This window comes from Leptonotus elevatus, chromosome 8, assembly GCF_054856555.1.
Source record: "Leptonotus elevatus isolate MCC_2025b chromosome 8, RoL_Lele_1.0, whole genome shotgun sequence".
Lineage (NCBI taxonomy): Eukaryota > Metazoa > Chordata > Actinopteri > Syngnathiformes > Syngnathidae > Leptonotus > Leptonotus elevatus.
The window spans coordinates 15,163,867-15,178,866 of NC_141246.1; the positions used below are offsets into that span (position 1 = coordinate 15,163,867).

A 15,000-nucleotide genomic window follows, 5' to 3' on the forward strand; every position below is an offset into this window, starting at 1 on the left:
AGGCCAACTGCCTTTCCAGTTTTTTTAATCCTCTGTAGTGCTTTTCTCTTACTACACCACAATTGCTTCTTATACTATTCATTCTCTGATTTTCCTCATTTATCCACTGCTCATAGTATATATATATTTTTTTTTACATCTATTCAGCACACTACCGACACCAAGTTAACACATATCCATCTCTATCCTTAATCACCCTGACCTACTACACATCGTTCTATTTGTACAACCTCACACACTGGACGTCACAGTCATTATAAAGTCAAAATAAAATGTAAACGTGCTGTTTTTATTTTGAAAGTGGTGCAAGCGGGCACGAGCAATATCTTCACTCATAGCACTCAGATCTTATGTGTGTCCCTTTGTAGTTTCTCGAGAGTAAATCCTGAATCCTGAATGAGTTAAAGACAGTTGTTTCAGAGACAGTAGCACACAAAAAGTGGTCTTGAGAGTCTTATCTCCGGACCAAGACCAATCTCTGAGCTTCGCAGTGTTCTATCTATGAAAGATGCTCAGAATGGCTCCCCAGTCAATTGCACACCGAGATAGATTTGCATTCTATTTGTACTTGCATTCCTTTAACATATTACAGCAGGCTATATCTATTTTGGCATTTTTATCACTTTTATTTCTCCTCTGTTTCACCTTGTCAGCATCCATTTAGTCAGGCAATCACTTACTGTGCTTGTGCAAACATCTTGTGGCTGCTTGCTATGTAATTGCTGCTTCAATTGGGTCAAAAATTGACCTTAGGAATTATCTTGGTGCACCAATTGGACTACAGATGAGTACACTGGCAGACGTTTTCCCATAGGAAAAAAATAAAGCCATATATGCATTAATATGAAGTACAATAACAGTACCCTGGTCATTACTTACTCAATGTTAACAAATGCCATTGTTTTTCAAATGCTGTAATGAGTGCATTAAAGCCATCTTACACACATGCACAATAAACACTCCTGTCTCATACTCCATTCAGTCCAAAAAGACGCACAGACACAGAACACACTCCAGGGACTATGTTGGCATTTCATTCCTGCTCATTCTGTCATGCCGGTATTACGAAGCCTTCCAGACACCTCTCAGACAGATTGGCTTCTCATCTTTAAGACAGATGATAATGAATTTACATCACGGCCTTTGGCTTTGGCATAGCTGTGGAAAGCTCCATTCCAGACTGCAGATATGCAGACAGATGCTTTGTACGCTGGTGAGACGTCACAGCAGGAAGATGGTAGTCATTTTATACTTAAGGGCTCAATGGGATTGGCTTTTTCATCTTTCATCACAGCCATGATGTATAAAATGACAGCTTAGTTAGCACAGGCAATATCTTGTTGACGTTGCCATCCTCTTGCACGTGTTGGTGTTTTGACACTTTTCAGTGACATCCCATGATTGTGCATGGTTTGGTCTTGCATTTCAAATGTGAGAGGATATCAGCTGTCAGCTGCCGCTGCAATGAGCACAAATACAGTACGTCAACATGGGTGTCAGTAGGGAATGCATCTTTGCTCAACTGTGGAAGCTTTGGCAGGACAAGATCTCAGAAAAAATAAAAAATAATCTAGAGAAGACAATAAGTCTTTCTTCAGAGCAAAATAAAACAGATCATTATTCTAAGAGATTTAAATTAATAAAGTGGCTTAACTTTTCAATTGATGTGTTTTACTGAGATGGGCACAGTTGCATATCTTTGTATTATTAATCTATCAGCTCTCCCTCAAACAGTATTAACTCAGTGGTACTAATTTCACTCAAGTATATTTTGTCTGAAACTGGCAAATAACTATATAAACTAAATATTGTGATCTAAAATGTTCAAGTCCATCCACTGCATCCCCAACCACACATTTATTTGATCCATCTTTGTGTTTTACAAACTTAAATATTTAGATCTCAGCATTCAATTTTCTAACATCCACCCAGTTATTTTATAAGCACTTATTCTGTTCAGGGTCACGGGGAGCTGCTGTCTAGCTCAGCTGACTTTGGGCGAAAAATGCACTACACTCTGGACCGGTTGCCAATCTATCACTGGGCATATAGAGAAATACAAAGTTTTAAACTGATCCCACACTGTTAAGCTCTTTTCACATTGCACTTGGTTTTTATGGTGATCACCGTACGGCGGGGCGCAGGAAGGCACGAGGACAATGGTGGCCCAGTGGAAGCACTGGTTGCTAACTTATCAAGTAGGTAGTAGCCTGGTGCCTTTTCACCCTGGTTTGGATGGATAGTGAAAGAGACGACCAGATACACACATTTTTGCGAGTTTCGTGAACGGCCGGACCATTTTCGGGCCGGTGACCCCCCACCCCCAGTCGATAAATATTCATCGTCACACGTTGCCAGCTGCCGTGCAAGCATAGTTCCTAACGGTAACAAATGACGAATAGTAATCGCCGGTCCGTCGCCCTCACCTCTCACACTACCTACCAACAAAAATTATCCTAATTTTCACAGCCCAAAGTTGACAAGTATGGACCAGACATCCTGGTTTTAAACCTTGTCAACCAAGATAGCATTTATCATTCGCTAAAGTAACAACACAACCACCGCTCACCAGATTGTCTAGCAATACATGTGTTGTAAATTCCTGGTGAGAATATATTGTATATTTGATTCAGTGAAATTGTAGTGTCTTTTAATTTTGAAAATCTGGTCACCCTAAACCAACCTGGTATATTCTACATGGTGGAGAACTCGAGCCATCGTTGTGCCGTCCGTTGTGACAGTATCTCATTTGGGAGAAAACATGTTGTTTACTGTCCAACTGCCAAAGTCAAAATCTTTTGCTGTTGCCACTCTGAAATCACTCCGCCAACACCTCCCCTATTAGATGTCTGTCGTCACGACGTACTACCGTCAAAACGTTAAAAAAGCGAAATACCTGCAAGATGAAAACAATCTGAGTAATACGAATGTACTAACTTTTGCTGTTTTCAAATGGCTTTTTGTGTGTTGTGTTAATAATTAGAAACAAGGATAATAGGTTGAGTGAGAACGATGGATGGAAATAAAATGTGACAGTCATACTCTAACCAGCTGCCCATATGTTGCAAGAGGGGGACTCAATGAAAGCTTTAGATGTGATTTACGAGGAAGGAAAGGCAACTTTGAGGTAATGAAGTACCCTCCTTGGGTGGTAGCCAAAGTAGAAATGGAAATATATTAAAAAAAACACGTGTCGTACATAAACTCTAAGTCAAACACATGAGAGTGTGTGGGGTAGAGCTGAAAAAGAGATCAATCCCATACTTGAGTGTTAATCGTCCCTGAGGTAATGATGATGGAAATTTCATAAACTCAGGGGAACTGAAAGCTGTCAAATTTAGTTGGTTCCAAAGGATGGATGGTGAGTGACCGGGGAGGAGGGTTGCTCTTCTTCACATTACAGCTCAAATACAAATTGAACAAGAAATAGCCTGACGCCCACACTTCTTATGACAATGATCAAGGATGAGACAAACGTTAGGATATTAGATGGTATGCATGTCTTTCACCAACATCATGTCCATCTGTCCATGTATTTCCTAAACATACTGGACAGATAACATACAACCAATCCATGATATGTCTGTTTGCACCATATTTTACTGACCATATACCGCATTAAATCCATTAATTTGATCAAAAATTGACAGTGCGCCTTGTAATCTGAAGTACCTTATCTATGAATGAATGTCAGGTTTTCCGTTGTGTTTAATTCAGTTTCCTTCCTATTATGTTGCCTTGCTCATTGCCATCCACATCTAATCAATGGATTTATATAGGAATATACATGTCATATATGAATTTGATTATGCTGCACATTTTTACGTTATCGAACCAGAAGTTATTTTGTTTCTGAACATGCAAACTCCACACAAGGCAGCATGCTGCATCATTTTTCAATAAGGCCAGATTGGATGGGATAGAATGAGCACAAATAAGTTAGAGGAAAGTGAAGCAAAGTTTGTAGGTCAGAGGACTGATAAGGCCTTGAAAAATGCAGAGGCAATGAGAAGGTGGAGAGGAACAAGCGAGGCAATGGATGAATAAAAAGCTAGCCCTTGCTGCCCCCCCTCCTTCTTTTTGCCCTCCCCTAGAGGATGGCATGATGGGGTCGAGATGAAAGAGCGATCGTGAAGGAAGAGTGAACCTCCCCTCAATCCCTAAAAAGGTGAAGAGAGGGATCAGAGCAGAGGCCCCTGTCACTGTGAGAGATGTCAAGACACACACACAGTGCTTTTCTCATTATGCACTTTACATCTTTAAAAGGTATGTTCAAAGGTGACCTCGCATTTTAGCACACCATTTAATTTGCTTTGACCATCTTCATTTTAACGATCTCTGACCCAGCTTCCAAATCTTAACTTGCTGCCAGAAGACTCTCATTTAAATTAGTCTCAATCTTGAAAGCTGGATGAAGCTCGAACAATGTCGTTAGTTGATTTGGGACATAGAGCTACAGTATCATTTGCTCCACTGTACAATGGCTGTACTAGAATACAATGCAATAATCATATAATGAATATTTTATTACTTGCACTTGTCAGGTGTTTTCTTCCAAGAATGAACACAAATTGGAAAATTACCAGGTTACATTAACTACATTTAGGATTAATGTGATAAAAACACATAATCCATCCAAATTCAGAATTTTTGAATATTATAGTTAATACAGTTGCATTAATCTTGTCAAAAGCAGAGAGTTATAATGACAAACATAGTTATCAGTGTAGTTTCATGGCTTTCATTTCAGCCCCACTCATGGATATGCATGACTACAAATGTTGAGCTTAAATTCGAACTAATGAAGTCAATACTTCACATTTTTGAGAACAGCCACTTCCAAGGCTCATAGTTTCAGTTATTTACATTTCTATCCAGTCTGTAAGTTTTCCAGAGACATCGGTCTCATTCCTCCATTTTGTGTGCACACATGAGACTTCACCTAATCATCCAGTCAGCCCTCCAAAATTCAAACGACTGATTTCATTTCCAACTCATTCCTTTTCCCTTCATATCCTCCTGTCATTATATGCAATCATTTCAGGCCAAGTGTAATTGCTCGGTATCTTTCCAGGTATGTTAATTCGTTGTGAGGTATGGTTATAGTTTATACTAAAGGTTATAGAATTTTTTTTTTTTCTGGTGTGAAAGGATGCCTCCCATATACAACACCTACAGGTAAAAAAAATTCTAAAATATATTCCAGTCCTAACTTGAACCCTTAACCTCTAAATGAGTGGCAAATTTTATAGATGATAAATCTTTTTTTTTTTTTTGCAATATGGTAATTAGGGCAATCTTGAGAAATGATTCCAAGATGGATTAAATGAGCTGAACATTTGAATATCGAATGGCGTGAAATGTTGAATGCCTCATTGGAAATGAATGAGGAATTTTGGAATGAAAAATGTTTAATTGTGAGAAAACCGTAAATGACTGGAATAAGAATAACTATAGCCAGCGAAGCATGAACTTTTGAAACATGTTGAAGTTGGAATACTTTGAATCGGTTGGGAAATGTAGAAGTAGTTGAAGAACGAAAAACGGCGGAATAAGAAAAAGTAAAATAACGTTTTATGTTAACACGCACGCACACACACACACGTAATTACTGTAATTTGAAGCAAATATGACCCCATATTGATACTTGACATGCATCCATTCTTGCACCAGATATGCCAGTCAATTCAATAAATCCCAACCTCATTCAATATTTACCATGCTCTCTCACCCATACTTGCACACATACTCACAATTACATAGTCTTTAAGTCCTTATGATATATGTTGGTGTCCTTCCTGACTTGAATTAATGGATGTTGGGAGTGCAAAATCACATGAGCGCATCGGTGAAGATGTGTTATGATTAGATGGTCTCTGAGGAGTCCATATTGATAAATCACCAATCCACTTATTAGACATGGGTTGGAGAATTACAGGGCTTGACCCTGCCTCTGGTTCTGATTCATGATGACGATATGCACACATATACGCAACACAAAAATGATTTCTGCATTAGCAGCAGGACCAGTAATGACCGCTCAAATTTACACAACGTTTTAATGCAAGAGCAGTTCAGTAATTGAAGGTCAATAAATGGTCATATATGAGATGTTGAATGCATGTCAGAAAGGACATTAGGCTTTTCTCCTATACAGATGTGCACGTCGTTCTCCAGTAATTGAGTGTAAATCCAAGGGTTGCATTTATGGGCCATGTCTATCCTTGGCTTCTATCACACAGAGAACTCACAAAACAGAAGTTGCCTCGACATTTTACATTGAACCAAGCAAAACTAAATATTGTGCTTAAAATAGTGCTTTTAAAAGCGACATGGAATCCTGGAAATAGATATGTTTATGTATGATTGCAGTGCCAGCATTAGGTTTAACAAATGTTAGACGACTAATGTTCTTGTTCAAATTACAGCGGCTGCGTGTGCGCTGCGGTTCGACTGCGGACCAGCTGCGTCGTGCCGGAGCTCGCCGCACGGATAGTCCTATTTTCTATTTTTGCATCAAATGGCAAACTAGCACAGAACACATCGAGCGGGACAGGAAGACCGACGCAGTTTAAAAAAAAAAAAATTCCGGTTTCTTTTCAGAATGAACGGTGAGTTCAATCAAAGGAAGTCTTTCTGCTTCTCTGTTGAGCACAGACTTTGTGTGTTTGTCGTCGTTTTTAATGCAACATTATCGCGCGCGGGAAGTTGTCGGCGACCATAGAATTGATGTATCCGGAGCACGCAGTCAAGACGCAGCGGAGCGGAGCCGCAACGCACACGCATGCGGTGTAGTCTATTGTTGGTGTCCCTACCGTTAACTGTAAATATACAAACCACTAAAAGCACATCTTGCAAATAAAAGACCCTACAGTTACATCATAAGTGACGAACATATGGAAGCTATCCACTCAGCAGCAAACTAGCTAGTAGCAGCGTGAGACACAACGTCAACATTTGGATTTCAGATGGCGGCAGAATCATTTCTGCTGAAAATTTTAATCTGGTTACTTCAAAGTAACTTTAAGTGGATATTTATTTACCACCATCATCCCTTTCAGATCCACTCAAAAATTATTCAAAGAATAAATCAATAAAACATTTTTTTAGCTATAGCAGCGGTAACCATAGCTTGTTGCTTAAAGTTTTCATTTTATGACATATTTTGAAAGGACTGGCATTGAAGAAAAAACAAATGATTAAGAATATTACTCACCATTAGCTAGGCTTCAACGAGACAAGTGTTACGGCATTGTAAAGTGTCGTTGTGTTTTCCCATTTTAGGTTTCCATTTTAGAAATCTTGTGATTTCGCCCAATATCCTCCAATTGTTGTCAGTATTTAATGTTTTGCAAAAAGCCACAGTGAAAATATAAGATCTTCGTCTCTGTGCTGCAGTTCCATAATAATGCAGTTGAGAACATTTATGAATAACATGAGGCTCTGAATGAGCGCCAGTTCTGGCTTGTGTTCCAAAGTGGAATATGAGTTATTTCATGCCAACACAATTAATACATCCAAAGAGCAAGACAGACAGAGGGCTCTGATCTATTCAGCGGAACAGCAGGATATAAAGTGTGAAAGTCAACAATTTCAAGGATTATTTGCTTATGCAACAGCACCATGTGCTGATTTTCATCATCTTTCCAATTTGGTTCAGCTGGAAAAGTCCAACGCTGAAGATTGTGGATTTGGGAGTTTTGTTGTGTGAATCAATATATATGCTCCAGTTCGAGTGCGTATTCATGCATCTTTGAGGTGAATAATAACTTTTTTCTTATTACCCTTGATATGCATGGCGCTTCTAAGCCTCGTGCACTGAACTTCAATTACTGGGCTCCCTCTGGCTTGCCTTTTATCACTAAATAAGAAGCTCCCCAATACTGTGTCGGCGCATGTGCTTTTGCTTGAATGTGTGTGTGTCTTTGGCTATGCAGGCAAATTCGTGTGGTTGCATAAGAAATTGTGAAAACATACATTCTTACCTAGTGAGCGTACAGAAAAGCAGCCGGGCGGGCACGGATGACTCAACACACTCAAGTTTATGGAGAGATGTGTCAAGGTGCACAAGCACTTGCTTGTACATACAAACATCAACTAAACACACACACATTTAGTGAATTAAAAGGAGGGGAAAAAAACAATACTCTAAAAAACCAAGGAGATCATAAATGTATGTGTAAACACCATACTGTATTTTCTTTTTTTATGATAAAAGCTTTAATCTCCTTGACACAAGTGCTATGTAGAGTAAAGTACCTGGAAGAGGAATCACTTTCTAATTAATTTAATGTATTCCCATTCACTACCGTTGGTCTGAATAATAATAACTTATTCATATAACTCTTGTAAGGGACCGAAAGATGTTTTCAAGCCATGTTTTACGTTTAGTATTTGAGTGTTTTCTTGTGGCTGCTGTAAAGAAATAACCTTGGCTGTTAACATTTCATATTGGTTATGGTAGGAACCACTCAGCTTCTTCTTCTCTTTGCCCTCCAGATGCTCTGGCTCATGTCTCTGGGGAAAATCTGTTATTGACGTGGCCATGACAGTTTTACCATTTCAGGTGTGTGTGTATTACTATGTTTAAAGGAAATGAGGTGAAGAATGAATTAAACAAGCGCAACTTTGAGTAAAGTATTTTACGCATTTCCCGTCCCAGCGTTGCGGTTTTTGTTTGTTTCTTTAGTCCAGTCAGCAAACCAATTGTTTGGCCTATGGAACTAGAACTTCTTACTGTCTTTGTGTTTAAGAATCATGAGAAATGTAGTCCTACTAGCCTAATGCTGCGGTCACCTAGTCAAACCCAACGCGAGCTGCGCTTCTCTGGTGGCATATTTCCAGCGTTATGGGCTCTGCACACGGGAGGCGACGTCGCTCACTCTCAATTCATTTCCTAAGGAAGCAGGGCGACAAGGCGAAAATTGCCTTCCCCCCTCACCCTCGGCGACACGCGACATTTGTACATGTGAAAAATCGCATGCATACACGTAGACGTGCACGCGTAGGCCCGATACGCAATACTAGAAATTTGAAACATGTTCAACTTTTGTCGCTGTCGCCAGGGCTTCAACCAATCAGCGAAGGTTTCATTGATGAGCCAATGAACGCAGGGCATGCTTCACAGTGGGCTATCCAGCAAAAATGGATGAGATAATTTTAGCAGCGTTTATCATTTTGTAAAAAAAAAAAAAAGAATTGTACGATACTTTATGCAATAATTTCCATGACGTCAGCAAAAAGCCCGGTGCTTGAGAGCTTGTTGGTACAGGGTTAATTTGTAAGTTTATTTAACGTTTTTCTAACAGTACATAATAATAATAATAATAATAATAATTATTATTATTATTATTATTATTATTATGTACTGTAGTGACACTTATGTGTTTACATTACAACGAAAAAGTTTAGATTCCCCCCAATTTTATTAGACAATCAAACCTGTTGAAACACGAGCGTGACGCATGTTGCTGCCGCCGCCGTCGCCGCTGCTTATCGCGTCCCGTGCGTTGAGACCTTTGAGGCGATGAGGTACGTATTTCGCTGTCGTTTGTCGCTTCCCGTGTGTCGAGCCCATTACAATGCTGAACCGGTGCGATGTTAACAGCCAGCTTTCAATAGCTGCCGGGATCGAGTAAGGTTGGACAATGGTGAGTGCATTGATTCACCGTTGAAGCTTTGAAGCCAACAAGATAGCCTTTAGCATTAGCTATAGCAATAACACAGCCACTGGTCACCAGATTGACTAGCGATTACATTTGTTATGAACAGTTCCTTGTGACAGTTAATTCTTTATTATTATTTGATTTTCAACGAAATTGCGTTATCACAGCTTTTAAATGTGGAAATCTGCTCACCCTATCACAGCAGTTCATTCAAGAAACAGTCTACACATTGACTGTTAATATTATATGTACTTGACGGAAACCATTAATGCAAAACCTTTAAGAATGCATTTTTGATTTCTAGTCTATTGTGAGAAAGAACAAAGGGTACAATAAAAGAGAGTGAGGTTGCAAAGAAATAAAATGGATTCCAATAAGAAGGAGCAACTGTGATGTCAGTTGTACTTTAGTGCATCATCTTATAGCCACTCTGTCCTGATATAGCACTTCTTCAGACCTGTGTGTGTTTGTGTGGACACCAATAGTGTCTATACTCTCTGTGGAAAGGTTGCCAAGGTTTGGATAAGAATACAGATAAAGACAGAAGAGATGGGATTGTAAATCACATACACACACAAACCAACATACTCACACACTCAGACAAACACACAGATAACATAGGCAGTTCGACCTTCACTCCAGCATGTTGTATATTATTATCCCTCTCCTCCCGCTGCTGAAATACTGATGCTTATCTACTTTACAGCAGATAACTTGGAGCACACAGGAGCAAAAAGAATGGGGAGAATGATAGAGAAGACGATGACGAGATGTGAAATGTGAGAAATGAGGAGAGAAGTTGTAGCTCTAGGACGAGTAGGCAAGCAAAAATGCGAAGGGTCTGAATAATACATACGATACCCAAATAATAGATAGCAAGGTTGGCATAGTGGATGTGCTTGTGAGTGCGTCCTACATTTTATCAATTTGCTAAATTTGAGAAACCTATGTGTTATCTCGTGAAGTGTAATACCATAAAATGAATGCTTACTTTGCTGTATATCGGCACCATTTTGCATACCACTTGTCATTCACAGGCTACAATACCGTATTTACTTGAATGACACCCTTCAATCAACATATTCACAGTAGTGGTATATATTCTCATAGTGCAGCTACAAAACTTTCATTGGAACACCTGTCAGACCAGCTTGGCTGGCCAATGTCTTTCCAAGTTTATACCTGCCACACTGCTATCAGAGCAAATAACAGTAGTACCTTGACATATGAATTATTTGAGTTTGCTTTTAAAATAAAAAAATAAGTACATAAAAAAGACAGCACAGAGTACACTCTCTGTACTTAGGTTTGTTCCTGCTTGTATTACACTATGAATGTGTTGAGCAAGGTTCTGGATATGTGAACACTCCCAGACTCACACTAAATGTTCATCAAATGCTAGCAATCTTTGTATTTGACCTTATACAATATCCATAGAGTTGGCCTGGGATCATGCATTAGGACGTCAAATGGACTTTTTGGCTAATGTCAATTTGGGCTTTCCAAGAACGGTTCTATTTTGAGGCTCTTTGGTCAAATAAGTATTTGCTCCACACAAGATAAAGTAGCCCGGTCCATTAGGATTTCGATAAACCAATGCCACTGAGTTTGATAAATGGAAAAATAGGACTAATTTGTTAGCGCGTAAGTGAGTGTTCCCTTGGACAAATCTGGGCCTATTTTCTTTCCTTGAAACAAAGCATCACACTAAAAAGAATCCAACTCATTCACTGGCCATTAGTTTGATCATGTTGTGGTTAAGTGTTGAATGTTGACTCTACTGGAAACAGCAGACATATTAATGCTGTCTCTAACCTACTTGGAAAGATGTGACTAACAATGCACGATGTATGTTATGCATATTGTATAAGCAATTACCCACCACTCGGTGCTGCCAGTTTTTCCATCCCTTATTGGCTGTTTGTTTAATATAATTAAATACACATACACACAAACTGAGTGCTGCTGACTCATACAGATTAGAAGAGAATAATAATCCTATTATCCTGTTGTCTTTCCTTCATGTCTTCTATTACATTCAACAAGAGCTGAACGTTGATGAAAGTGTGTGTTTGTTAATGTGTGCATGTGTGTGTGTAAACTCGGTAGAGCTTATGCGATGTGTCAGCATATCAGCACAAGTAGTTGCCGTCTTTGGTCATGATCTTGACACAAACTGAAGCAAACTAAAAGACTCAGTGTCGGATAAACAAACCACATTTCTACAGTTCCATAAAGTTGAGGTAATTTTTTTGCTTTTAGTGAGTTGCCCTCGGATGCTGTTGCACAAGTGCTTGTGACCCAGTAATGTAGAACTGCTCTAGATGAATATAGAGGGCCCATGATGTCCATTAGAGAGAATGGAAAATCAATAGCTACCATACAGGCTCTTTTTAATGCGGGCTTTGAAAGCATCCATTTGCTTTGCTGCTCGCTTCTTACGCGCCTGCTTGCATCTTCATGCTTTTGCTGTTATTTTTTAAACCTCAGAATTCAAATCTACCAATGTCAAACATAATTTTTGGGGGAAATTTTGACTCTAAAAGTTGTTTCAAACATAGCGGACGTAGGGAATTTTGAAAAATTGGAGGGCTGACTTTGATGCTTCATTGTATTTTACATCCCCTTTCCTCTGTTTTACATTACTTTCCCTCTAAAATGATCCTCGCTTTTTCACCTCTAAGTCTCTTCATCCATCATTGCAGTGTCTGTCTCTGTCACTTGGCTAAATCGCTTCAGTTGCCTCCATGTCTGTGTGGATGAGGGACAGATGCAGCCAAAATTGACTCATTTAACACACACACACACACACACACACACACACACCCACACACACACACACACACACACACACACACACACACACACACACACACACCCACACACACACACACACACACATACTTGCCTCTGTGTATTATGAGGACATTTTTTCCAAACCGGTTTAATTGTGTATTACAGGGACACCCCTTTCTGCTAATGCCAGAGAGATGGGACTTGCACCCAAAAATTTTTTTTGGGGTTGTCCAGGAGAATTTCACTTCAAAACTTGAAAAAACTCAACACACGAAAAAAAGAAAAACCTGAAAAAATCCGTAATTGTGAGGACATAGATAATGACCTAAATAAGCCACGCCCATTGCAAAAATGGTAATTATGAGGACCAACTCACATTACAAGGACAAAGTTTACACAACACACAGCAACCATGTCACTGAAGTGATTTGAAAGTTCTGGCATTCTGACTTTACACAAACTAAAATGGCATTGATGTGTAATGACTTACCTGATATAAGGACACATTGTTGTACATAACAATACTGTGAAATGCAAAGTCATACCTGATCTGTCCTAAAATTGTAAGTTTTAACATGGTGCTCATGTTACAACTTACAATTTTAGGACAGACTGAAACTGGTATGTTAATAAAACTGCTTCTTATGTGAACAGGTTATCTAGGTCAAACACAGCTTTGTAATGGATAAGCTCGACATGAAACCAGATGCAAAAGAGTCAGTGAACATTGAACATTTTATTCTTTAAAACATGACTACCTCTCATCTTAAAGGATGAGCAGTTTTCTCATAGCTCATTCCTGAAATACCTTCGGATTTCTGAATTTCTGAAACAGGTTCAATGTAGGAAGTGTCCGAAGTACTGTGAGAATCTGGAACATATTCCTCTGCTAACGAATCCTCACTTGAACTGGATACATCAGCAACCTAATTTTTTAAACGAAAACAATTATTACATACATACATACATACACATATTGTCGCTGTTCTGTGAAAAACACTTCCACCATAGGAGCTACCGGAGAGCAGCCCGCGACCTAAAAATGGAAACGTGTTTTTCACAGGACAGCAATGATATCCATATATACAGTAGATGCACACATACTTATGCATATATACAGTGGCTCTAAAATTAACCTGCCATATGCGGGTTAAAATTCATTTTGGCGGGTGGTCATAAATATTTACTAGCTTTACTTCGCTGTTACTTAGTGATGTTACACTCGAAGTAGAAGCTTGAGAAAAGTGTCGAGCGCTCGCGGCAGAAGTAGCTCCCGCCATTGATGGGCTAATGTGCTAAAGTTAATTTACCAAAGGTCTTCATCATCAAGCAGTTTTGCATTTTTTTTAAACGGGATATGTGCCAGATGCTGGAGCAAACTAGAAAAGCATTTAGAACCTAAAGTTTGTGCACATACTAAAGATTATTATAAATCTAGTCACATTTATTCGAAAGATGAGATGAAGCATTTAACAAGAGGGATAGTTAATATGCTTAATCTATGGCATTGCCCCTAAAACAGATATTGTGTGATACAGTCCTTCAGTTACAGTAGACTTTTCTATTTTACCGAGTCAGACAGTCGTTAAGATTGAGACAATTGCTCAACATTTAGCTGCTTGCAACTAAAGATAAAGGTATAAACATGGGTCATAATTTATCCTCTTGACTAAATTATATTCATTCAATGAAAATGCCTGCACTATTAATTCTGGTTGCGTGAAACAAAGATCCATTGCAGATACAAATAACACAGAAGATAAAATACCCATCATGCCAGTCCATTCTAGTGCAGCGAAAGGTCCAAAACATAAAGCACATTTATCCAAGCTTGATACAAGTAAATTAACTACCTGATGTTTACACGTCTGTTTAAAAAAATAAAATAAAATTGATAGCGAGTTCATCTCTAAAATCCACCATAAATAAATTAATGGGAACAAAAGATCACTACAGTGCATAATCCAAATCACCAAACTGCCAACAAATCTTCAATTTGAGATATTTTTAATGTTGACTTGTAGGAATTTTAGTCCCATACAAGCTTATTGTTGGATACAGTATTTTGAACGTCTTGGCAATACACATTGCATAAAAAATTGTTGTGATTATATTTGTTAGTTATATAGTTCAGCCCTAGCATCTACTCTACACTCTTCACTCCTAACGTCTTGCTTCTGAAAACTGATTTCAACATCAATATTCAAAAAGAAATCTCGTCACCTGGTCAACTTGGTCTGTGACAGCTACGTCTTCAGCTATGTCTTCAGGTTGTGCTTCAGTTGAAACCTGGTACACATGAAGAGAAAAATACATATAAAATTCAATTCTTAGTAACACGACTGTACCTGTGCATTTACACAGTTACAGTACATACAGAACAATTAATAGGTTAAAGTATTGTAAATGCAAACTCATTTTATTTGCCATTACAAAAATAAATAAATAAATCCTTCTGCACTACAGGTTTGTGTAAATTGGTGACGTCTATTTTTCACAATGAAACAAAAACAAGAAAATACACAGTCCTCAGAGAATC

The 15,000-nt window shown here is 38.7% G+C and overlaps 2 protein-coding genes across 4 annotated transcripts in view; one reads left to right on the forward strand and one right to left on the reverse strand.

Moving 5' to 3' along the window:
* The window catches only part of sgcz (sarcoglycan zeta), a 262,252-nt gene that overhangs the window by 60,685 nt on the left and 186,567 nt on the right, over positions 1-15,000 (forward strand). The gene's annotated exons all lie outside the window — the stretch shown is intronic.
* The window catches only part of LOC147169917 (uncharacterized), an 8,227-nt gene continuing 5,810 nt past the window's right edge, over positions 12,584-15,000 (reverse strand). The window contains exons 5-6 of one of the 2 annotated variants that reach the window (XM_086081780.1): positions 14,685-14,750; positions 12,584-13,387 (exon numbers count right to left, since the gene is read on the reverse strand). In XM_086081780.1, the coding sequence (XP_085937906.1) occupies positions 13,223-13,387; positions 14,685-14,750 (231 nt within the window). In that variant the 3' untranslated portion in view covers positions 12,584-13,222. Of the gene's footprint in view, positions 13,388-14,587; positions 14,751-15,000 lie in introns of those variants that run through there. The other variant, XM_086081781.1, reaches the window with a different exon arrangement.